At 51.9% G+C, this 27002-nt stretch overlaps 1 protein-coding gene across 1 annotated transcript in view; it reads left to right on the top strand.

The window, feature by feature from the left end:
* The window catches only part of SCTR (secretin receptor), a 590525-nt gene that overhangs the window by 342876 nt on the left and 220647 nt on the right, over nucleotides 1-27002 (top strand). Inside the window, exon 4 of the mRNA XM_069616610.1 lies at nucleotides 13106-13209. Within this exon, the coding sequence (XP_069472711.1) occupies nucleotides 13106-13209 (104 nt within the window). The remainder of the gene's footprint in view (nucleotides 1-13105; nucleotides 13210-27002) is intronic.

Below are 27002 nucleotides of genomic sequence, written 5' to 3'. Positions count from 1 at the left end.
AAAGTAAGTGACTTCTCCACAAACAAACACTCTTGTCTGCTATGTACGTATACGTTAGCTTGCCCCTGTGATGGTTCATGCACTGTCAATGCAGTAAGGCAGGCGCACGTGGGCATGCGGTAAATGGAAGACCAATGCGTCAAGAATCACACATGATAGAATGGTCCCTGGGTGACCTGCTAGATGCGTATAGCGAGGTGCGACTTCAGTACACGTCGTGTTCTGGCAGCCGTGGATTTCAATAGGTAGTGCAAGTGGCAATTTGCACATGCAAATGATATGCACTGCACACAAGTCTGTGCCTCGCTGGATGTCCCTGTGCGCTGTATAAGTTTCTGGCTCAGAACACTACTGCGCTAATAACTCAGCTTCAATGGAGCAGGGGGGACTGGAGGATATGTGCGACGGCCCCTGCGTGTGCCCCTGACAACTTGTAAAGCTACTTTGCATTTGCCCCTCAACGCATCTTAGCTGTACTGTGCGCTTCTACAACAATATCTGGCCAAGCTCCCCAGCACTGGTGCTACTTAGCATGCATGTGCAAGTGGCCTGGTGGAAGGTTGGCTGCGGTGTGGCCCCTTGTGCAGCTCACCTTGTTTGGAGCCCCTGGAAACACATCTGCTTCTGTTGGACATCTGAGCACAAGCCCTGTGCTTCTGCTTGGGCACACATACGCACGTCTGCACCACCGAACGTGGCCAGGTTTCTGTAGTACTTGGCCCTGTGTCTGCTGGCAAAGGTAGTCTGGAGGCTCATTTTCCTGCAGAAAGGGCATACAAAAATAATAATGCTGGAAAGTTCCCTGTGTGTGTGTCTTCATGCTGGTAGTCACTGGGCCATGTTACAGACCTACATCAGAACTCCTCCCACCATCAGTGTGACTTTGACAGGCAAAGGGTACAGGCTACTGTCTACAGCATGAAGTGCATCAAGCACATATACATGCAAGAAAATAACATACATCACAATCCACATCAATTAATGGACACATCAATCATGTACTCACCCAAATAGATTACAGACATGCCCTGGATATAACCCACTCAATCCCCACTAGGGGTGTTAACACAAGTAGTAGAGCAACGGGCAGGCCACAGATATGACGAAAGTCCAAAGCCCTTGTGTAAATGTTTGTTACACCCAACCATCCTTGCGATCCCATGGATAAGGGAAGCAGGAGTGGCCTATGTGAGTCAGGACCCCAAGCTGCAAACACATACACGAGACAAGCTTGAAGGGCCCAGCTGGAACAGACAGTGGTTGCTTTCGAAAGCCACAAAGCACCACACCGTCACATGAATGCACAATAGACAAGCAATTTTAAACTATATTAACTAATTAAACTAACTATAAAAAACCTACATTACCTAATTAAATTAACTATCAAAAACAATATTAACTAACTAAACTAACAAGAAAAATAAAAAATGGCCACATACGGGGGGAGGCACGCAGGAGGGGGGAGGTACAGGGTGCACCTCAACACCCACATGCGATGATGTTGAGACAGCGATGTTATTAATTGCTGCCCCCTGGTGTTCTGAATTGGCAACCATGGCTTGCTCCCACGCAGTATACCCCAGTGGCGCGCGGCCACCGCGTTGCTGGGCTTGACTCCTGCGGGGCATGCGGTGCCCAAGGAGGCGACGTCCTTGTTGAGTTGGCACCGCCCGCAGCTGCAGGACTACATTCCTCCGTCGACGTGATGCCCCAGGCACATCAGCAACTGGTGTGGAGGGTGACCCTGCGTCCTGATCCACCACAGGCAGAGGCCCCACCACCATCTGGCCCCTCAGTGCAGGTGTCACGGACAGAGGAGCATCCACATCAGAATCACTCAACTCTGACGAATGTACCCGATGCACATCCAACTCGACGTTGTCATCAGAGTGATCATCTGGGCTAGACTCATTGCCAGCCGTAGACAAGATGGTCTGTAACACAAGTGGGTTCTTCTGGCCTTCCAACCCATGACCCCCACTTGTGCTGGGTTGCTGGTGTGATACAACCCTGTGTCTGGCATGACAACACCATCCTCTGGCTCCCTTGCGTCATCATCTGCAAAGGGGAGAAAAAGAAACATTAGAACACATGTTAGAAGCACATAACACACACCTGTTTTAGGCAAACCTTTGTTACTAATTGGGCAAACCTGTTTTAGGCAAACCTTTGTTACTAATTGTTATTAATTGTGTGAACAATTTGGTAAACCTGAGTTAGCAGGCCAATCTGGTGCATTAACTGAGATTTTGGATATTCAGGTAAATTTGAATTTCTGATTATTCAGCCTGCATGTAACAACTACACAAATTGTAAATTGTATTTCTGCTCTATTGTTTGAATATTTGAAAACATAATGGTTTTTGTTTAATATAATAAGTTGTTTATTTTTTCTGGATTTTAGTATCCCACATCTTGCTTTCTTTCCTGATTTTTACAAACAATTTGTTTGTTAAGCATCCGTATTATATGCTTAATTATTATAAAATAAAAAACATTCTAAATATTTCTTCTTCACACTGTTTTTGTTTCGGCTGACTGTTCTTTTTAATTACAAAGGTACTAATAGATCAGAGATATCTAACGATACTCAAATTAGAAATTAGACTGAATTTATTTCACAAATTGGGCAAAACTTATATTTTTGTCAGCAGACTTTTGGAAATTTTAAGTTTTTTCATTATACAGACCCCCACCAAGAGCTGCATCACAGGGGCAAACCCCTCTTTGTTAATAACATAGCACACACATAGACATCACATAGACAGCCAACACATGAAGCGGAATTGTCATCGGAATGTTGCACTACACAACGTTTAAGCTGCTTGCATATGCACATGTGAAAATGTCCAAAAACACCCATTTCCCCATACACCTGTATTGTCAACATGACCAGCATCCAATACACCAAAGCAAGCAGCTACAACGCTGCTTGCTTTGATGTATGTGGAAGTACACACATACACACGTGAAGGAAGCTGCACAGTCATTACAACCCGATTGGCAGGCTACAATCAATCAGCGCCCTGTGCCAGTTGGTATAACCCGCAGATTGACCAATCAACTAATCGAAACAACCACTATGGAGTTCCAATACTGAGTACATGTGTCCCAGGATGCACCTGTGCCCGTCGCATTCATGACAGAGAAGGGATGAAAAACTGACCATACATGCCAGGTCACTTTGACATTGCATCAGTGAGTAGGCATGTAGAATGGTGTGACACGGCTCAGAAGTGCGTTGATGCAGTGCAGAACATGTGTATGTTACCCACTATCTACATGAACAAGTACATTATGATGTCCATCAATAAACGTGAAGGCAGTGCAAGGGCAAGTTCTGGCATCACGTGCAATGTGCGTGCAATGTGCATGTAATGGGTTGCATGGCTACAAGCAAACCCCCCCTCTAAGTGAAAATGCAGGAAGGCATTGCATGGCAACAAAAGGGTGACCAGAGACCTGTGTATTGGCAGACAGTGTTGACTAGCGTCAATTGCATCATCTGACTCAACTGACAACACAGCAGATGATAATGGGACAGTAAGCAGGAGACATGATGAACCCTCAGTAGTACACCCATGTGTGCAGAAGCCACAACACCAGTTGAACAGAGTCAGTGGGCCTGAAACAGGGGGTGGCCTGTGCCCCACACAGAATGTGACACCGTAAACATGTGTGTGATGCAGGACTGAGCCAGAGTGGGCATGGAATGGATGGTCAAATGGCATGAAATGCAGTTCATCCTGGACACAAACTACGATGATCATCCAGTCAAGCACAACACATCACACAAGCAAACCACACATGGACTCGACAAACACGCAACAACACTCACTGGACGTGGCATCAAAGTCCAGCATCTCTCCCACTCCTTCGACCAATCCTGTCGGTATGAACCCCGCAACGACTGACTCGTGCGGAGTGAGGTCTTCCTCTTCAGGTGGTGGCCCACTGCCAGTCACCAGAGTCATGCAGTAATTAGAGGCACGCTTCACCTTAGTACAGCGTTTGAGGTCATCCCAACGCTTTTTGCACTCTTGGGCTGTGCGCACCTCATGGCCGAATGCACTCACACGATCCGCAACTTGCTTCCAGTGGGACATACGATGGGCAGCTGTAGTTTGACAATTTGGCCCCACTAGCATATCACGGTTGTGGTCCCACACGTAGTCCACAAGGAAGTCCAGTTCCTGCATGCAGAAAGGCTTCTTCCTCGACATACCGGAGGCTGGAGCTGTGTCTGGGGTCCCAGCCTCAACTGCAGGTGCAACCTTCCTCCTCTTGGACACTGGTCCGGACCCTGGCTGGCAAATGCCGCCCTGATCAGTATGGGCTGTGGTGCTGGTGGAATGATCCGAGGGAGTGGCAGGTGGAACAAGGACGGAAGCCCCGACTTGCGCCAGTGGCTGCTGGGTGCCCTGGAATGGATCCTGCGCAGCAACATCCGCTGTGCCAGGGTCATTGACTGGGACTGTCGTGGATGGTAGAATCACAACCGGGGTGGTGTCGGCTGCATCTGCCCATGCACTTGCCAACACCCGGCTGGTCGGGGCAGCAGATGACATTACTGCCCCAGGGACACGTGCCTCGGTCAGGGCAGCCCTGTGTGCACCTACGGTGTGCCTCCTGACCTCCTGGAAATCGTCCTGGGACTCTTCAGGTGCCAACGCAGCCTGCGCTGGCAGACCCTGAGCCTGGGTGGTGGTGTCCACAGCTGTACCTGCAGCTACCACTCCCCTTGGGCCCGTGGCAGTCGATGAAACAGACTGCGGGTCACATGGGCGTCAGTGCCAGATGCAAGAACTGCATCTCCCGGAGCCGCAGGGGGTGGTGGCATGACTGCACCAACATGTGGCACAACATTGTGCCGAAGTGGTGCACCCCTGCCTCTTCCCCCTCTGCAGCCACCCTGGACACCCTGGAGTCCCCTTACTCCCTGGTCACCCCGGCCACATCCCTGACCACACCCGCCATGTGGAGTACGCCCAGATGAGGGGCCCCTCACCTTTCGTGGCCTCCCAGCCATGGCACAGATGTAGTAGTGCCGGCACAGATGTAGTAGTGCCAATGGGAGGTGTACATGACAATTGTCCTGGGCATTTGGGTTGAAGGGGGTGGGATACAAGATGTTAACAGCACCCCTGTACCTGCAAGGCTGTATGTGACCCCAGTGATGAAGTGACGGGTCACGCAACACTCAAGCACCCCAAAGCTGCAGTAAAATGGTGCACGCGCAACCCCCGGTAGCCCACGTGTGTGGAATTAACCTCCCGCAGTACGCAGTGGCACCCAGGGACAGGAAAAACATGTACGCGTGGGACACGCAGGCTACTATGACCTTGAAAATGGGTATGCGATACACAGGGGCACCTGCAGTGGGAAAAATAGCGTGCGTGACTCACCGTCAGACTAGCGTGATAATGAAAAACACGCATAGCCAATACCCCCGCCAAAAGAAGAGATACGTCCTTGATCAGCTGAGGAGTTGAGATGGCGCACGGAAAAACACGAAGTAGCAACACACACGTTGGTCTCCACGAAAGGCACATACAGCGAACTGCTGGCCCCACTCACCTTTAACCCGTGCTGAGGGAAACACCCGTGCGCATCACTTCTCTTACGCGCTTAGGCCCTTTCCTCGGATTACATGCATTCACACGCGTACGTGTTTTTTGGCACGTGCGATGCACCCGTGCTGAGGGAAATGCCCGCACCTATCACGTCACATACGCGCTTATGCGCTAAGGCCCTTTCCTCGAATTATACGCTGACGTGCATTTTTTTCATGTGCCAAATCACTCCGTATCAAGTTGGCCACGCGACAACACATGGAAGATCACGCTCCTGCCCAGAAGGCCAATTTCCTGCCCCCAGAGCCCCGAGAACACTCCCACCTGCTGGCCACATGCCCTGCTATTTGGTGCCTGCACGTCAGCCATCTGCAGGGGTCCAGTTGCTGTGACCACCCCTGCTGGAACAGAAGACTCCCGACTGGTATTCCAACGCTCCACAGCCCAGCCCCAGGACCCAGTTGCCCACCCACACCTGCCTCGGGGGTTGCCATGTCCGACACAACACCATCTGGCACCTGGGAGGACTTCAGGTCCAGGACCCTCAGCAAGGCCTGTGCCTCTTGAAGGCAGTGGATGCTGAGGGGTGCCGGGTCCGCCTTACCAACAACCAGATGAGGGTCCTGGAACGTATACGCCCAGCGCTCCACCTCCAGGTCCTTGAGAGGCAGACCCGTCCGGAGTCGAGCGATAAGTGTACATGCGTACTGATTGGACTGGTCAATGTTGAGATGAGCCAGGAGTGTGCAGGCTGGACATATGTCTTGGTAGGATGTGTATGTACAGGGACATGAGCCTGCCGCATGTGAGTCCTGTCATGTGTGAGGCACATCAATGGTGTATGTGTTCAAATGCATGGTGGCCAAATGCATGCGTGGTTACACACATGTTTAAATTTCTGTGTATGTACTGTGGCATGGTTGTGGTGTGACACATGGATGCTGGTTCCACCTTCATGTATATGCACAATATACATGTGCATGTGTGTGTATTTGACAAGTGTGCCACTGTGATACACCATGGATGCATGTGACACTGACATGTAGGTGGCTGATTGGCAGATGTGACATGAATGGCGATGATATCACTGCGACAGGTGGTGGAGATGTACAGATGCATGTATGTCTGGTGGCGTGTGTGCATGTGTTCTGCACTCCCCGTGTTGCATGTGACGTCAGGCTAACCTTTGGATGCTCACGCTGTTGTATGTGTATGGATGGATGGTGCTGCCTGCTGCAACATTCCTGTTGATTTGCGCATGTGTGTGAGTTCAAATGATATGTGTGTTGGGGAGTGTGATGCCATGTGTGAGTTTTACACTGCCACTCATGTGCAACTGTCATGTGTGTATCAGACCATTGTACAGTGTCCTGATGCCTGTGTTCTGTCTCTCCCTGTCTGCAGCGTCAACTGATGAAGAGGGTGGAGACGGTGCTGTGGAGCACAGCAGCAGGGATCGCACTGCCAGCCGGAGAGGCAAGGCTCAGCTCCCCTCCCGGGTTGTCATCTCGTCGGGGAGTGAGGAGTCTGGTGCCGCGTCCATGACGAGGGTAGGTCCAAGAGGCAGAGGTCAGAGGTGGACTCCTCGGCAGCAGAAGTGGCAGCTGAGACCCCACAGGGACCTATGGAGGAAGATGGCACGGAGTCATCCAGGTTGGTGGGGGGTTTGATTGAGGAGGAGGTCATAGAAGGGCCACACACGGGGTCTGGAGGGGGGATTCCACTGGTGCTAGTGGTGCAGTCCAAGGGCAGGGACAGGAGGCAGCACAGGCCGCCGCAGAGGTGCCTGTGTGTAATCCTGTCCCCGATCCTGTGACTGCATCATCCTGCACCAGCAGGGATGCCTTCGTCCAGACCTGTTCTCAGGGAGGGGATGCGCAAACAACAACTGGCCTTCCCCTCCTGCGGACGTGGCAATCCGGGACCATGTTGAGCCTGTCCTCGCTGGGGTGGCGTTGCGTCAACGTGGCATCCGGGATGACGTGCAGGGTTTTCGTGCGCATTATTTGGGATGCTTCATTGACCGCGTCGACCTACTGCTGGACCTTGTACCGACCCCCTCCTCACCTGAACCCCCTATGCGCTAGTCGTCCTCCGTGCCATCTTCCGGCCCAAGTATCACCTGGGTACCCTGTGGAGCGGCCTCTGACCCAGCGGCCAGGCTGGTGGAGGACACATCCCTGCCACAGTTGGGAGTCGGAGGTCCAGCAGGGGTGGCCACCCCAACAACTGGACCCCAGCAGGAGGAGGATGTGCAGGCATCAAGAGGCAGGGAAAATGCACGGCAGCAGCAGGCTCAAGGTGGGAGCGATGATGGCTCAGGCCATCAACATCAGAGGGGCAAGCATCGGGCGGACGGCAGGAGGACCCTGGATTGGGAGTGTCTTCCATGTGGCAGCGGTTGGGCCAGCAAATAGATGTGAAGCGGCGGTGGGTGGAAGAGGCACGGCTCACTATGGTCAGGGCGGAGAACTCCATGCGCAGGGCGCTGAGGCGGGCTGAGTGCCTCAAGGAAATTCGCAGGGAGTTGAAGCTGGACATGGCATTATCCCTACAAGACCTCAGGGCCAGGGAACAGGCCTGCCTCCAGGACATTGAATAGGAGTTCGATGATGCCCTGGCCTGGGAAATCAACAAGTGAGCCATAGGACTTACCCGCTGCCATTGTATATAGTTAATTAGCGTTACGTTTCCTTTCTATTTTTCTTTCATTTGGGGCGCATGGATTATGCCCCACCTTTTTGTATATAGTTATTAGCTAGGTAGGGTATTTTGTAGGTTTCCTTTGGATTGTTGGGCTCATGGACCCTGGATTTTTACATTGTACATAGTTCTGGACTGGATTTGACATGATTGATTTTTTTTTTACCAATGGAGCAATGGTTTTCTTTTTTGTTTACCTTTGGATTTGGTTTGATGGACGAACGCTTTGGAGCCTTTTTCTTTTGGATTTATTTGGATTCTGCATTCATATATTTTTCATTCATTTTGGACATGCAGCCTTTTGTTTATTATTTCTATTATTGTGTGATTTTCTTTCATTCCCTTACTTTTGTATTTAATACATTTTGGTTTCATGCTTCATTTGTGTGGTATTCTCTCATTGGTTTCATGCATGTCACGATGTGGGTTTTCTCATTCACTTGCACCCATTGTGTGTGTGTGTGATGGACATGTATTGAAGTGCATACTTGCCATTTGGGATCTATCATGACATGGGGATTTCAATGTGGGGTGGATGGAATACTTGGTTGGGTATTTGGACTGGGGTGGCGTGGAGTGGGATTTGGGTGGCCATAAGGGCCATCAGTGTGGATCGTGATGACATGTTGGGGGGACATGAGTCAGGGCCTGCTGGCAGGTGCCTGTCAATGCTGGGTGGGTGGGGGTGCAGGGGGACATGAGTCGGAGCCTGCTGGCAGGTGCCCGTCAATGCTGGGTGGGTGGGGGTGCAGGAGGACATGAGTCGGGCCTGCTGGCAGGTACCCGTCAATGCTGGGTGGGTGGGGGTGCAGGGGGACATGAGTCAGGGCCTGCTGGCAGGTGCCCGTCACTGGGGGTGGGTGGATGGGTGGGGGACATGAGTCGGGGCTCACAAGTGCGCTCACAAGTGCATGGTGCCATGTGGGCTGATTGCAGGGCATGGTGAGGGTTCTAGGGTAGTCCCCTGTGGTGTGGGCTGCCTGCAGGGGATGGGGAGGGGGGTAACCGCAAACCCGGGAGAGCCTATGATGCCAAATCGCATGTGAAACACCCCGCGCACCCCCGAAATACACGTACCCTGCTCGCACAGGGCCTATCGTGTGTGAAACTCCCTGCGTACCCCACAAATACACATACCCCGCTCGCACAGGGCCTATTGTGTGTGCAACTCCCCGCGTACCCACAAATACATGTACCCCGCTCGCACAGGGCCTATCGCGTGTGAAACTCCCCGCGTACCCCACAAATACACATACCCGGCTCGCACAGGGCCTATCGCATGTGAAACTCCCCGCGTACCCCACAAATACACATACCCCGCTCGCACAGGGCCTATCGCGTGTGAAACTACCCGCGTACCCCACAAATGCACATATCCCGCTTGTACAGGGCCTATTGTGTGTGCAACTCCCTGCATACCCCATAAATACACATACCCCGCTCGCACAGGTCCTATCGCGTGTGAAACTCACCGCGTACCCCACAAATGCACGTACCCCGCTCGCACAGGGGCTATCACGTGTGAAACTCCCTGTGTACCCCACAAATACACATATCCCGCTCGCACAGGGCCTATCACGTGTGAAACTCCCTGCGTACCCCACAAATACACGTACCCCGCACGCACAGGGCCTATTGTGTGTGCAACTCCCCTCGTAACCCACAAACACACGTACCCCGCTCACACAGGGCCTATCGCGTGTGAAACTCCCTGCATACCGTACAAATACACGTACCCCGCTCACACAGTGCCTATCGCATGTGAAACTCCCCGCGTACCCCACAAATACACGTACCCCGCTCGCACAGGGCCTATCGCGTGTGCAACTCCCCACGTACCCCACAAATACACATACCCCGCTCGCAGAGGGCCTATCACGTGTGAAACTCCCCACGTACCCCACAAATACACGTACCCCACTCACAGAGGGCCTATCACATGTGCAACTCCCCAGGTACCCCACAAATACACATACCCCACTCGCACAGGGCCTATCGCGTGTGAAACTCCCCACGTACCCCACAAATACATGTACCCCGCTCGCACAGGGCCTTTCACGTGTGAAACTCCCCGTACACCCCTCAGAATACACGTACCCCTCTCGCGCTACCAAAATCGCCTGGGAAAAGTCCCCCCAGTTGTGTGGGCTGCCTGTGGGGCATGCACTGGGATGATGGGCTGCCTGTGGGGCATGCACTGGGGGGATGGGCTGCCTGTGGGGCATGGGGAGGGTGGATGGGCTGCATGCGTGTATTGTGACGGGTGCGTGGGGAGTTTTACATGCGATTTCGCTAGCGCGTGAGGGGTACGTGTATTCTGAGGGGTGCGCAGGGATCTTTACACGCGATTTCGCTAGCGCGAGAGGGGCATGTGTATTCTGAGGTGTGCGTGGGAAGTTTTACACGCGATTTCGCTTGCGCGAGAGGGGTACGTGTATTCTGAGGGGTGCACGGGGAGTTTTACACGCATTTACGTGGTTGGGGGGCTGTATGCTGGTCCACTGATTTTTGCGCCATGTACTGGATTTGTGCGCTGTTCATGGCACACAGGGCGGGTTTCGGGGCATAACTGGTCCTGCTGCAGGGTCGCTGCGCCACTCTGCGCCACGGCTGGTTATGGATGTTAAAATCCATGAATACGCTGTGAGCTGAAATGGGTTTTGGCGCACGCAGTGGGTGGAGACAGCCGCACACACACACTGCGCGCCAGCCGCGTGCGCCACTTGTGCGCTGATTCCCATGAATTACCCCCTTAAAGATTTTAGCATCCTTGTCAGCAAGAACTGAAACCATTGTTTGCAATTTCCTGAGGATTCCTGTTATTTTATAATTTGGTATATGTCTGCATAATTTCCACCGAGCGACACTAAGAAGAAGGTCACTAAAGGTTTTAGGGGCCAATGCTCTTGAACTATAGAAAAGTTATTTTTTCCTCTTAGGAATTGTGGGAACATAAGTCTTTCTTTTTAAACTGATGCTTGGCTGTTGTCTGTTCCTCTTTTGCACCTATGTGTTACTGGTGAGGTTTTTTTTTTTTTTTAAGCGTGACTGCCCTGGATGTTATTTGAGGGTTAACAGGGGGCGCAGCTGTAACCCCTGGCTCCATCTTTGGTACCCCTGGCTCTGTTTTTGTAACCCGTAGTTCAGATAGAGGGTGCAAGAGTAGTGTGAAGGAAAGAAGGCAAAGCACGACTCATGAGCCTTGGTTACTTTGTGGATTGGTTGGAAGTCTCTGCGCACTGTTAAGGTATGTGTGCGCGGCTTGGTTTACTTCTTTTAACATGTTTTGCTTTCACTTACGTGCTTTTTGACTAAAGGGTTACTAGAGTGACCCTGCCCAAGTACTTAAGGAAGCTTGAGGTCAGTCAGCTCTAGTCACACAACATGTATTCATCACTTTTCAAAGGCACAATAGCTTTCATACAAACCTTAGTGCGAATTACCGTTAATGCTATCTCAGTATCGGTTTTCCTGATGTATTTAAAAAAAGAAAATGGCACTGAAATTTCACATGTGACATTTAAAAGATTCCAGACATAATTAAAACTTCACTAATGGGTTCTGGGGAAAATATTTCCAGACTGTGCAGTATTTGATTGAGTTCATATATATTTTCGGTAAGTCACTACTTCCTACATAACACATGTAAATTCGGAATTGCATATCCATTGCTGTTTTTTCATTTGCATTCTGGGACTTGTAGTCTTTGAATTGTAATGGAAAAAGAGAAACTACAATCCCAAAATGGGAGTGAATGAGCATTTCCCAAACTGCGCACATAAAGAAAATTCCACATTTTGGTGCAAGTGTATAATCCACAATGGCAGCTCACATAACTCGGTGTCAGAGGAATGCTAAGCATCACCATTATATCTGCATGGAAAGTGCAGCTTCCAAAGTACTTTCTTGTGGTTTTTAATATGCAAAAGGATCTGTAACCTTGAATATTGTACTTTAAGTTTAGGAAATGCACTGTTGCTTCCCTCAATACTTCAAGAAGTGTAAACATGTCCTACTTTGACAGGTGCTTCGCGCGGCAGCATGCAGATGGTGCTTAGTAGGCGATTTGGGGCAAGAAGGGTGCAAGGGGCAGAGAGGTCATGATATGGGCACTTGAACATGCAAGGCCATACATAACACATGATAACTATACACTTGAGGCTGTACTTAGTAAATATTAGCAGCAGCTAGACGTGTGAGGCTTTCCCTTAAATGTGGATTAACTGGCATTTCTGGGTCATTAAGGCTGCACTTGGCATATGATGGCATCACATGGACAAGTGAGACTGTCCTTTGCCTATTATGGCTATATATGGCATGTGACGCTATAACTGCAACCCATTGGCAGTACCCACATATACGGGACTGCACTCATTCTGGAATGTGGGGCACTATTTAGCATGTAATGATTATACCTGTTCTGTCAGGCTATAACAGCCATAAAGTGGCAGTAACAGGCAAAAGGTTGTACTGACAGATAAAGGCAGGGCAGCTGGTCTAAGCTGCTTCTACTGTGTGTACCTCTGGATTAGTAAATCACTCTTTAAATGTATGCTTAGCTGTTTATTGATGTGCGAATCTATTGTATTTTTGTATCTGTAATGCTACTTCCTGTGATGTCACCAGGGTGAAAGGTTGTGTGATGTCACATCCTCTGATGTTATCGAGTGAGTGATGTCACGTCCGCTGCCCTGGCATTTTAGTGAGTTGACGTCCCTGGTGACTGCTCGTAAGCCAAAAACCTGTGCTAATTCAATCACTTTTGAAAATTTCTATGCCAAACTGAGCCATTTGCTGATGCTCATGTCTGTGTTTGTGTACTCCTCTAGAACGTGTTTACAGGAACTGCACCAGTGACGGCTGGTCGGAGACATTTCCGCAGGTTCACATCGCGTGTGGCTATGACTTGAATGATACTTCAAGCGACGACGGGGTGAGTCTCATTATTTTTCATGGTAGAGAGAGAGAGTTGAGCTCTAGAAATGAACACTCCTGTGCTGAGCTCACTTATTTAGCTTCACGATCTGAATCTTCTTGTGCAAGCTCACAGGTGGGAAGAGGTGAACCCACACCTCTAGTAGGGTAAATGTAGACAGTCCTGGTTACCTCACAGTCTAATATTTTCAGTGAGTCTTATGAATAAATGGACTCACGCTCAGTGCGTTTTTTTTCCAGTGAGAAATGTATTTTAGTGTGGACACATGGTCCATTGGTGGTCAGCCGACACGTGTTTCGACCCCGAGGGGTCCTTATCAAGGCTGATGTTTTATTTTACTTAACACACATTTCACAGTAGCTTGCTGTACATCACATTGGTTTTTGAAGGCGAAGTGTGTTGAGCAAAAGTGGGTTAGTGAGTGACAGTGATAGCATTGCATATTACATATATTCAATAATAAACACATATGGGGTTTTAATACAGTCCAGCAGTTGGTCACATTGTTCACATATGTTGTGGATGAATAACCAAAACATGATTGTTTAGAGAGCATTGAGGGCGGGGAGAAAGAGAAGATGGAAGGAAAAAAGCAAGCAAAAGTGAATTAGAAGATTGCATGAATGAGAATTAGATATTTAGATGTGTTAGATATTTTGGGTTCTTACCAATATATTTCTCACTGGAAACAAACGCACTGAGCTTGAGAGTCAATTTATACACAAGACTCACCGAAAATATTAGACTGCGAGGTAACCAGCACGGTCTACATTATTTTTCATACATTTGGTCCTAGGAAACATCCAATAAAAGAACATTTTCAAGTGCTCCCTGTTGCCAGCTCACCTTTACGATTGCATTTGCAGTCAGAGTGGCCTCCTTGATGTCAAAGCCACGTGGGACTTTTCTTTTCATTTTCAGGCTTTACCGCAGAGCATCACGGTTTAAGAAGAAGCCTTAGCCAGGCAATGGACGTGGCTTCTTTCAAGTGCATGTCTTCTGTAGTTTATTGATAGGGGCTGTGGGGACATCATGTGATCGCGCGAGCGAGGTCTCACGAGATCTCGTTCCGACGTGATCTCGCGGACCCGCGCCCCGCGAAAAGAACATTGCCGCGAGTAGCAGGCTGGCAGAGCGTCAGACAGCAGGCCTGACAAGCGCTGTTCCTGGTAGTGAGCCTACTACCCGGGGCCCTGACAGCTTGCACACCAAACTTCCAGGGCATAAATCCAATGCCACAGGAGGCCTCATGGGGGCCCTGGAAGTCTACAGCGTGCAGTACCACTGCACACCCTGCCTCCAGTGAAGTAACTGGGAGGCACAGCCTGACATTGTGAGTACCTGCTCCTGACCAGCATATGGACCATTGAGCTCACCTGTTCTGTTATATATAATAAAGTCAGTTAGAACTGTCCAAGCCTCCTGTCGTCCTTAGAGGCCACAACATAACTGGCGACGTGGATATCAGAGTACTCACGGACCCATCATGCAAGTCGCCACACCGCCCCCTGCGTTCCTCCCCTCACGGGGGACCCCAGCAATCCCGTGGATGCAATGGGAGCCTCTGTTCTCCATGTATCTTGAGGCCGTAGGCGGCACAGGATATGCCCCCGCCAGGAAGAAGGCTATGCTGCTGAACGCAATGGGCGTCGAGGGACAGCGCATTTTTGCCAGTTTAACGGCTATACCAGTGGACGACGACGACAAGAACGTCTACAAAGAGGCAACCTGTTGCATCGTAAAGCGGTTCACAAATAAAGAGAACGTGGTGCTACACAAGCTGAGATTCTACACCCGTAAGCAAGAAGGGAGCGAACCCGTGGACAACTACATCACCAGGATGAGGGAGCTGGCATCCTTATGCGCCTTCAGCGATAACGCGGAACAAGTCATCTGCGACATGCTGGTCGTTCACACAAATTCCAGGAAAGTGCAGGACAAGTTCATACAAGAAAAAGAAGTGACACTCGACAAGGCCATCCAAATCGCCAGGGCCGAGGAAGAAACCTCCAGCAGGCGCAAAGAGGCGGGAAGTAATCTACCTGTACACGAGCTTACGGCACTACAATGGAGAGGGCGCAGAGACAAGCAGTCCCATGACAGCCCCAGAGACAAAGGACCCAGGCAGAGGGATGTGCCGAAATGCTACAGATGTGCCAGCACCAAACACATGGCGAATGACCGTGACTGCCCCGCCAGAAACAAGGAGTGCTCCAAGTGCGGACGCATTGGTCACGTGGGCCCGGCTTGTACGTGGCGGGAAAAAACCGGTTCCCGCATCGATGGCGACCGTGCCTCAAGCGCCGAGGACGAGCTACAGGACAGACCCATGGTCATCAGGGTCAACACCCTCCATGCCAGGAGAGAGAAGCCCCACTGCACCATTAAAGTGGACGGCATGGAAACACGCATCATGGCAGACACAGGGTCAGACCTCACTATCCTTCCAATCGACACATACAAGGAGATGATGGGACAAGCAAAAGTAGACATTAGAACAACCAGGCAAAAGCTGATGGTCTTTGGAGGTGCAACTGTCGACCTTCTGGGTTACATCAGAGCCCAAATTGAATTCAAAGGGAGGTCTACCACCACCAAGGTGTACTTCTCACCCAAAGGTCCAGCCGTGCTCGGGTGGGACGATCAACACAGACTCAGCATTAAACTAGACACCAGCACTCCGGAACAGGTACTCATGGTCTCCTCAGGAGCAGCGCTAAATTTCAAGGAGATTTTCCCAAGCCTGTTTTCCGAGAAACCAGGGAAAGTGAGAGACTTTGTCCACAAGATTCGTTTGAAACCCAATGCCGTGCCTGTGAAGCACAAAGTTAGACCAGTGCCTGCCATGGCGAGGCCTGCGTTAGATGCCCATCTCCGGAAGATGGTCGAAGAAGGGACCATTGAGACAGTGGAATCCTCAGAGTGGCTGAGTCCGGTGGTTCTAGTCAAGAAGAAATCCAGCAACGACTTCAGAATATGCATCGACCTAAGAAGTCTGAATCTAGAGGTTGTCACTGATAGCTTTCCGCTCCCCAACATCAGCGAAATTGTCCTAATGATGAAAGAGGCGTCAATCTTCTCGAAGCTGGACATGCGTGATGCCTATCACCAGATTCCACTACACAAGTCTTTGCGCCCTCTTACGGCATTCATCACCCCTTTCGGCACCTTTCAATACACCCGCATGCCGTTTGGGCTGTCCTCAGCAGCGTCCGCATTTCAGAGAATGATGAATTCCCTACTCAAAGGACTCACAAACGTCTCATTCTTTCAGGACGACATCCTTGTGTATGCCAAGGATAACGAGACCCATGACAAAGCACTCAGGGCAATCCTGAGCAAGCTTCAGGAGACAGGCGTTCATCTTCGCCACAAGAAATGTGTCTTTCGAGTGAGCAAGGTAGAATACCTTGGGTACTGCATCTCAAGCGAAGGGGTGAGCCTCAAGAAGAACCTTATGGATGCCATAGCAGATGCCCCGGCCCCGATGTCCAGAGATGAACTCCGCTCGTTTCTGGGACTAGCGGAGTACTACACAAAATTTGTCCCAAGGTTCTCCGAAACCACGTCCCCCATGAGGGAACTTTTGAAGAAAGGGCGACCTATTCCTGGGGGCCAGTGCAAGACGAAGCCTTCACTGAAATTAAAAGTAGGATTCTGCACGCACCATGCCTAAAGCCCTTCAACCCTGAATGGGACACCTGCATCACTACGGATGCCAGCGCGTACGGACTGGGGGCCACCCTGACCAAGAAGAAGGGCGACACTGAAAATATCGTGGAATTCGCATCTCAAGCACTATCATCAGCGGAGAAGAATTACTCCACCGTAGAGAAAGAAATGTTGGCTTGTGCCTGGGCCGTCGACTACTTCAGTTTGTACGTTTGGGGCATGAAATTTAGATTGGTCACGGACCACAAACCCCTCATCCACATGTTGAGCCCAGGCGGCACCAAGACTGCCACCCCGAGACTGGCCAGGATCGCTGCAGAACTTCAAGAGTACACGTACGAGATAGCCCACATTGCCGGCTGATAAAACGCACAAGCGGACTGCATGTCCAGGCTCCTGAACCAAAGCGCCCCTGGGACCACATTCTTAGATGACGAATGTGTCGTAGCCTCTATAGGCGACTTGAGGAATGGCGAGTACATAGACCTGAGTGAGCGCTACTGGCAGGAGGAGTTCGAGCAGGACGATTCCCTACGGTGCATAGCAGCATGGGTCCGCGAAGGGTGGCCTGATGAAAGAGTGATTCCCGAAGGCCTACGTCCTTAGTGGAAGGTGAACGACGAAATCACTGCCATGAACGGTCTCATTCTGAGAGGCGACCAAATGATCCCACCCAGCGGAATTCGCAAAGTAATACTGTGCAGAGCGCACTCAGGCCATTTAGGGTGCAACATGACCAGGTGCAGGATACGCAACGCCTACTGGTGGCCAGGCATGGATCAGGACATACGACATGGTTGAAAGGTGTCATGAGTGCACTAACAGCGACAAGCGCCTGTCTGTGAGACAAGCCCCCATGCTGCCCAACGATATCCCCAAAGGAGTGTGGCGCAAACTAGGGTTGGACTTCATCAGGCCGCTGGACAGCATGTCCCCAGAACATAAATATAGGATAGTCACGGTCGACTACTTCTCAAAATGGGTCGAAGTTCACTTCACTTCGGACATCACCACAAACACAGTCATTGAAGCACTCACCGCCATATTCCATCGCGAAGGCCTCCCGGAGGAAATTGTGACGGACAATGGTGTTCAGTTAGTCTCTCGAGAAATGGAGAAATTCCTCAAACTCAACAATATTCAACAGCGAAGAGCAAGTCTCTACCACCCAAAGGCCAATGGCCTGGTCGAGCCGGCGAACCGCTTCATCAAAGGGGCGCTGCAACTAGCGCATGCCTCGGGCCTAAACCCATACAAGACTGTCAAGAATGCCGTCGCAGCCCACCGCATCACTCCCAACGCTCTCACCGGCGTGTCACCATTCCATCTGCTAAGGGGGAGAAGGGCAGCATCCACACTGGTACCACCGTGGCTCCATCAAGTGAGGGCTGACGAAGATGTGGACATGGAAGACGTAGTCTTTCGCATGCAGCAGAACAAAGAAGCCATGAAGGCTCAAGAGGACACGCGTCGGGCCTCTCGCCACACAGCGGTCAACAGAGGCGACCTGGTTAAGATACACCACCCCCACAAAGACACCTCAACTGGCTCCAGTTACAGCAGTCCCATAGAAGTTGTTGCCAAAGGGTCAAACCACATCTGCACCAGCGACGGAAGGAAATGGAATCTAGAAATGGTGGCCATGTACTGCAGGAAAGAAGCTATTGAACAGCCACACTGGGAAACCGGAGATGATCAAGGCCAGCAAGAGCCATCCGAAAACCCTCGCCAGTCAGGAAGAGATACCTCGGAGATACCCTATGGCGACGAGCTCTCGAACACCAACTCCCCAACCCCACTCAGGGAGTTACACCTCAGGGCAAGACAAGGAGAACCTGAATCACCCGCATCTCCCCCAGAGTACTCCCGCAACCCTGCCCCGCTTCTCGATCAGACCAGAGAGAGAGAAAAGGAAACCCAGCAAGTTTGCAGACTTCATCATGGAATGACCGTCCATCCTTTTCCCAGCAAAGGAGGTGTGTGGGGACATCACGTGATCGCGGGAGCGAGGTCTCGCAAGATCTCGTTCCGACGTGATCTCCCGGACCCGCACCCCGCGAAAAGAACGTTGCCGCGAGTAGCAGGCTGGCAGAGCACCAGACAGCCGGCCTGACAAGCGCTGCTCCTGATAGTGAGTTTACGCACCCGGGGCCCTGACAGCTTGCACACCAAACTTCCAGGGCATATGTCCAATGCCACAGGAGGCCTCATGGGGGCCCTGGAAGGCTACAGCGTGCAGTACCACTGCACACCCTGCCTCCAGTGAAGTAACTGGGAGGCCCAGCCTGACATTGTGAATACCTGCTCCTGACCAGCATATGAACCATTGAGCTCACCTGTTCTGTTATATATAATAAAGCCAATTAGAACTGTCCAAGCGTCCTGTCGTCCTTAGAGGCCACAACAGGGGCTTTCCTAGAAAGCAAATGCATGTATATGTGAGACTCTGTGTTGTGCCCCCTGGACCCCTTTTAGCAGGCCTCGGCCTCTCGTACCTGGGAAGAATACGCAGGACGCAGATCATGTTTGTTTGGGTTCCCGGCGTGCTCTGAATAGCTCCCCGGAGACGCCCACTTTATATAACGTCACGCATGCGCGATGGTGAACACTGCTGTCGCGCTCACGTGACTTCGTCACAGTATGGTTGGGAACACGTTTGTGTATTGGTGCATTTGCTTGCAGGGTGGTGGCATTTTTCACAGACCGGTGAGCCAGTGAAGAGGAGAGAGAGCGATTCAGATATGTGAGAGGACAGGGGGGAAGAGAGAGAAAGTGGGGTGGGGAGACCGAGAGAGAGTTAGAGAGGGAGTTAGAGAGCGCGAGAGAGAACCAGAAACAGAGCGAGGGCTACAGAAAGAGAGAGAGCTAGATGGCGAGGGGGAGAGACAGAGAGAGCTAGAGAGAGACAGAGACAGAGCGAAAGCTACAGAGAGTTAGAGAGATAGAGGGAAATAGAGATGGAAAGAGAGAGAGAGAGCGCTAGAGAGAGAAGGGGAGAGAGAGGGAGAGACAAAGCAAGAGAGAGTAAGAGACAGAGAGTAGAATAGAGAGGGAGAGGCAGAGAGAGACCTAAAGAGAGAGGGAGAGAGAGGGGAGAGACAGAGAGAGAGTTATAGAGAGAGTTAGCGGCAGAGGAAGAGAGACACAGCGACCGAGTGAGAGAGAGGAGAGAGACAGAGAGAAAGAGAGAGTTAGAGAGGGAGTTACAGAGAGCGAGAGAGAAAGAGAAACAGCTAGGGCTACAGAAAGAGAGAGAGATAGATGGCGAGGGGGTGAGACAGAGAGAGAGCTAGAGAGAGACAGAGACAGTGCGAGAGCTACAGAAAGAGAGAGAGCTAGATGGCGAGGGGGAGAGGCAGAGAGAGACCTAGAGACAGACAGAGACAGTGCGAGAGCTGCAGAAAGAGTTAGAGAGATAGAGGGAAATAGAGATGGAGAGAGAAAGAGAGAGAGAGCGCTAGAGAGAGAGGGGGAGAGAGTGAGAGACAAAGAGGGAGCTAAAGAAAGGGAGAGAGAGAGAGAGTAAGAGACATAGGGCCTCATTACAACCTGCCAGTCCGGGACCGTGCAAAATCCGTGACGGCGGTAAAAACGTTTCCGTGTCCGCAAGGTTGCGGAAAAACCGTCCGATTACACGCTGTCGGTCGCGCGCACCACACGGACTCGGAAACGTTGTTACCACCGTCACGGAAAACCCCACGGAAATGGAAATAACGCAGCCACAATTGGCGCAAAACCCGTGTCCGCCTCCGCCGCCACGGACACGGAACCGGAAATACCATGATCGCCAAAACAGGAAACAGAGAGGCGGCCATCATATAAAAGCACAATCCATTGCCATCCAGAGCCAGCACAAGCACAATCCTAACTCTGAGAAGCCAAAAGGGACCACCAGCAGGTCTGCCAGGAGTCCTGCTCAGAGGCAGGGCAAACAGCGCTTTAGCGAGGCGGAGCTAACCGTCTTGGTGGAGCACATTGTGGACAATGCGGAGATGCTGTTCAGCGCCGACCAACGGCGTGCCACACAGCAGCGGAGGAAGGAGGTGTGGGCCGAAGCTGCACGCAAGTGCACCGCTGTGGGCGTGACAGCGAGGAGCGTGAAGGACTGCCACAAGCGGTGGGACGACCTGAGGCTGAGGGTATGCAACCTCATTTCCACGCACCGCCAACGCAGCAGTGGGACAGGCAGAGGACCCCCTTCCCCAATGAGGCTGCAAGCATGGGAGGAGCGTTGCAGCAGCGTCCTCCACCTAGAGGGAATCCATGGGATCGGGGAGGCTGAGGCAGGAGTGAGCCCACCTGCAGATGCCGGTAAGTGCCCAAACATGAATGCCACATGAAAACATGCAGTTGTGAGTACTGGGCCAAAGGACCCATTAACAACCCCCCCCAGGCAGTGCATGTGTGGGCCAAAGGACCCATTAACAACCCCCCCAGGCAGTGCATGTGTGGGCCAAAGGACCCATTAACAACCCCCCCCAGGCAGTGCATGTGTGGGCCAAAGGACCCATTAACAACCCCCCCACCCCAGGCAGTGCATGTGTGGGCCAAAGGACCCATTAACAACCCCCCCCCCAGGCAGTGCATGTGTGGGCCAAAGGCCCCATTAACAACCCCCCCACCCCCAGGCAGTGCATGTGTGGGCCAAAGGACCCATTAACAACCCCCCCCCCCCCCAGGCAGTGCATGTGTGGGCCAAAGGACCCATTAACAACCCCCCCCAGGCAGTGCATGTGTGGGCCAAAGGACCCATTAACAACCCCCCCCCCAGGCAGTGCATGTGTGGGCCAAAGGACCCATCATGATCCGTATGGCAACCAATATCACAGAATGCATACACCAGCAATCAGATGCATGTGACTAACACTATTCAATGTACAATCTTAATGACGCATGTGATGCACCCATCTGCCACCACAACAACACTAATTGCATGCCCTTTGTGTCCCCACAGCCGTTTCAAGAGACAGTGATACTGCACAACAGGCCAGCCAATCTGCACCAGCAAGTACACAAGCCACCGCCACCACACAGGAGGATGCTGACGGCAGTTCTGCACCTCTGGCCACATTACCAGCCACTACAGATATGCGGCCCACCACCACCACCGACATCCCCACCGTCTCCACACTGCCTGAGTGTAGAGAGGTGCCACGGGAACCTATCATGGCCACCCAACACAACACCGAAGGCAGCAGCTCTGCAGAGGGGGCGCCTGCAGTGATAACAGTGCCCCGCAAGAGCACTCGGAAACGGGGCCACAGGGGGGGATGCCCACATTGGAAGACCTGGGCTCCTTCCATGAGCAGGAGTTCAGCCCCACATCACTGGGGAGTACCATGAGGTCGCCCACCCCAACCATGGCCGAACTGAATGCCCGCATGCAGCGGATGGAGGGCCAGCAGGGTACCCTCACCCAGCTGGTGGAGAGGCAGCTAGAGGAATCCAGGCTGCAGAGGGAGAGCTACCGCGCCTCAGTGCGTCGCCTGTCGAGGTCCATCGGACGCTTTGCGAGCACTATAGTGACCCTTGCACGCCATGTGCGGGAGGGCAACGACCACACCTCCAGGCTTGTAGAGGCCATGTTGGTTGGCCAACAGGCAAATCTGGCACGGATGCCCTCAATCCCAGATTCTGTCAAACACAACCACCCCATCCAGCTCCACTACTGCCAGTCCAAGGAGGCGCTCGAGTAGGCTAACGGGTCCCTCGGGCAAGGTTGCACAGCCACAGAAGCGCACACGGAAGTGATGGCATGTGGGGGTGGGCACGTTTGGGTGGTGGGGTAGGTAGTTTTGTGGGTTTGAACAATGGGGCCTGGGTGGGGGTGGGCACGTTTGGGTGGTGGGTGGCCCGGGGTGTACAGCTTCCCTAACCAATGCACCTCCTTCCCTGTTGTTATTACATCAATACATCACCATTTCAAATCAAGACATACATGTGTGGACATTGATCATTTATTTTGCAGTGCAACTATTAATTCATTGACGTCACCATGTTCGTGCATTTCTGTGAATGTGCTGTGACTCAAAAGTAAATGCGAATCAGGGCATCCGTGCTCTCTGGCCATCATGTGGACCCCCAGGGGGAGGCGGTGCCATCCCATCCCCATCCCCATCTCCATCCCCATCCCCATCCTCCTCATCTGCGTCTGGTGGCATTGGGATGTTCCTGCGCAGGCATATATTGTGCAGCATGGCACATACGAGCGTGATTTTACCCGTCTTCACTGGGCTGTACAGCAGTGATCCGCCAGATCTGCTCAGACAGCGGAAACGGGCCTTCAGCAGTCCAAATGTCCTCTCAATCATTCCACGTGTGCGGATATGTGCCCTATTGTATGCCTCTTCATGCCTGTTCCTTGGTCTCCGTACAGGTGTCATCATCCATGGCGTGAGTGCATATCCCGCATCACCTACATAGGATGTAGATGGGGGAACATGTCAGTGTTTGTGGCATCATGTCCTCATCTGCTGCTGTGCATTCTTGTATCATCATTCATTCATGCATATGTACCATGCAGTGTATGGAGGTATGTTTTGGGCATCACGATGTATGTCGCTAACTGGATATGGGCCTACACATTAACTTGCATGTTTACTGTGCCCTGCGGGTGACATTTGATTGTGTGCATGTCACGGTACAGTGCTGTCCACACATGGCAGAGTGACTCCACTGTACGGAAGTAGTAAATACACGTCGTCTCGTCTCATTTACACGCCTCTCGTGCCTTTTGAGGCAGTGTTTCAATTGAGGGTGGGTGTCTGCAGAGGCACAAGGTTCATGGGACAGTGACGGGATTGGCTGTGCCAGCGTGTGCACGGGCACATTGTCGTGCCCTGTCATGTCTTCCTTCATGATGTTTGGCATCCGCTGTGTATTTGGTAGATGGAAGGGGGGTGATGCATGTGCGGTCACAGCAGCACACTCACAATGCTCATTGGCCTGGACACACACACACCACTTCGACAGGGTTGTAGCATCGTCAGCTGTACTCACCCAATAGCCATGTGCTTTGTCCGGCATAGCGTTCCATGTACCGTGGCAACGTGGAATTCCGCAGTACCATTGAGTCATGTGAAGAGCCTGGGAAACGTGCGCAGCAGTGTGTAATCAGTTGCATGGCATCACAAACCATCTGGACATTCAAAGAGTGATACTGTTTCCTATTGCGGAACACCGCCTCAATTGCACGTGGTACTGTCAGCTCAACGTGGGTGCAGTCAACTGCGCCTATGCAATTTGGCATGCCTGCTATGGCATGGAAGGCCAACTTGGTGGCAATGACCTCGGGGAGGGTGCGGGGTAGGGCCATGTGTTCCGACACATGGCGCAACAGGGCATCCAGTACCTGTACCAGGATTTTTGAGAAACAGGGTTGTGATATGCCGTGCAGCTCACCAACCGTGTGTTGATAGGTGCCAGTGCCAAGGAAATGAAGTTCTGAGACAACCTTCAAGAGGGGGGGGGTGGGGGTGTCAATTTGGCTGCTGATGTTGTCCTCAATCATGGCGGTGATGTGCAGGATTGTTGCACGGTCCAGCCGGTATAGTGTGTGGATCTGTCCTGGGGTGAGGTTCCAGGGTGAGGCCCTGATGCGTGGTATTGCTGGCTGGCGGCGGGGTCGGGTTGGCTGGGCAATGGGGTTTGCCATAGCTGCAGGGTTGGCTGGTTGCCGCCTGCGCCTCCTCCTCCTACGCCTCCTCCTCTGCGCCATTACTGCCACCATGTGCAGTGCTGCCTGTTGGTTGAGTAGGCCCAGTCCCAGTGCTACTAGACCTGCTGCCTGCATGGTTCTGTGTTGTGTTGGGATGGGTGTGGCCCTTTTGTAGGCTCCCAGTGGCCTGCTAGGTCCAGCAGGGCTGATTTGGTGCACCTGTGCCCTGATTCAGTTCAGCAGGCAGTGTATAACGCCATGTTCGCGGTGGTGGCGGTTCCGCCACCGTGATCACGGTATTTATGCCATTTTTTGCCAGTATTTCCGTGTCCGCACTAGTTGTGATGCTCACGGTGTTTCGTGTTGACGGTAACGGAGGGGTTTCCGTGCAGACGGACTTAACAGGACCCCTATTTCCGCGGTGGCGGTTGAGGGTGGTGCTATTACCGGGGCCGCTGGTCATGATTGGGCGGACATGGAAACGGTGCCGGTATGGTTTTACCGGCAGTGTTAATTCCGGACCGGAGTACTTGTAATGAGGCCCATAGAGAGTAGAATAGAGAGGGAGAGGTAGAGAGAGAACTAAAGAGAGAGGGAGAGAGAGGGGAGAGACAGTGAGAGTTATAGAGAGAGTTAGCGACAGAGGAAGAGAGAGAGAGAGGAGAGAGACAGAGAGAGCGAGAGTTAGAGAGGGAGTTAAAGAGAGCGAGAGAGAAAGAGCGAGAGCTACAGAAAGAGAGAGCGTTCGAGAGATAGAGAGATATACAGAGAGGGGGACAGAGAGCTACAGAGAGAGTTAGCGAGGGAGTTGGCGAGAGCAAGAGGGACAGCGCGAGAGCTTCAGAGAGAGAGTTAGAGAGAGAGAGAGAGAGAGAGGGCAGTGGTGTGACAGTGAAGAAAAGGGATGAAATCAAAAGGCAGGTTGGGATTTGCGCCCCTACTGTTCACCCGTGTAGGTGCCGATGTGGATAATAGGTCCATGTGCATAGGGTCATCCGCTTAAACAGTCGGATATTATGCATCTCTCAGATGAATTCTATAACAGAACTAAAGATAACTTTGTATACTCAACTGCCAAATAAAAGTTTTCATGTTTCTGCTTTCAATAAAACATTTCCTTTTGGAAAAAAAACACGTATTTCATGCCATGCTCTACCAAACTAAAAAGACAATGCCCGGTTCTTCTGAATGAAGGTTGTTATTGGGAAGCGAAAAGTTGTATGTTGCATATATTTGTGTGGCTACTGTTTTGCCAAACATTTACATGAATTAAGGATTTCAAACAACGTGAAGCCTAGATATTTTTTAGAAGGAACATAAAAAACAAAAGGGTAAAGGCATATCTATCATTTGATGGCATAAACCTTCTGGTGGTCTGGCCCGGCCCCCACTGCAGCGCCACGCCTCCTGTCCCTGGTGCTGCTCTATGCTGCCCTGTGTGCTTCCTGTAGAGAGTGTGGTGTGGAAACTGGGCCAGATTAACTATGGAGCAAAAGGTTCATGTGCACTGTGGCGTTGGCCGTTTAAGGGCACGCACGCGACGGGGTGACGTTCACTCCGTCGCGTGCCCAGTTAAATAAAAGGGGCATGTCCGGTGGCGACACAACCACCGGGGAGCCCACACGAGAAACATCTCTGTCTCCGTGTCTCTGTGTCACGGGGGGTGGGGGGCTCACGGACGGCGGAGTCCGAACACCGCCAACAGTGGCGACGATGACCGGGATCACTCCCTGGGACAGGCGGAGATATTCGCTCGTAGCGTAGATGATCCTATGTGAGCGCTTCAGCGAATTCTGACCGCGGAGAGGGGAGAGACGCACGCGGACGGCGGCCATTTTGATGATTAGGCCTCGGATACTCACGGCTTCATAACGAAGCGCCGGTGAGCCATCCGGACACAATTTCTGGACAATCCGGCGGCGGACAGCCACTGGAAACAGCACGTGTCAATTCTTAAATGAATCATTGACATTTTCACTGTTTTTCACCGAGTTGATGGGTGAGACTCCATTGGAAGCCTGCTGAATACACTCGGGGTCTCCCCCCCTGCACAATTTTTGGACGTTTCATTTTCCTGCCTGCTGGCTGGAGCAGTACATCCACGAGGGGCACATCTGAGGAGAGGCAGAATTTGGACCGTGTCAGGAGGCTGCCTGCTGGTGGTGAGTTGCGGCCCCATTACTCATATCATCTGGGGTGCCTGTGCGCTATACACCAGGAGCCAAGGTGCTGCTGCTGCTGCTGCTCCTGCTCAGCCTCCGCCCGCCCTCCCGCTGAAACCACCTGGGTCCCTACAGCCAATGCCTGAGTTTGATATCTCGGGCGCACCATCGAGCCTGGGACAGAGGTGGAAGATGTGGATTGATAGACTCGAGATGTACTTCAGGGCCACGATGGAGACGAGCGACGACAGTAAGCTGGCCACTCTCCTGTACTCTGCGGGCCCGGCAGTGCATGAGAT

Source organism: Ambystoma mexicanum, chromosome 9 (assembly GCF_040938575.1).
Source record: "Ambystoma mexicanum isolate Mex_15411 chromosome 9, UKY_AmexF1_1, whole genome shotgun sequence".
In the NCBI taxonomy this organism is placed as follows: Eukaryota; Metazoa; Chordata; class Amphibia; order Caudata; family Ambystomatidae; genus Ambystoma; species Ambystoma mexicanum.
Note: the sequence above shows the minus strand (reverse complement) of the source record. Positions and strands in the feature narration are given on the sequence as shown.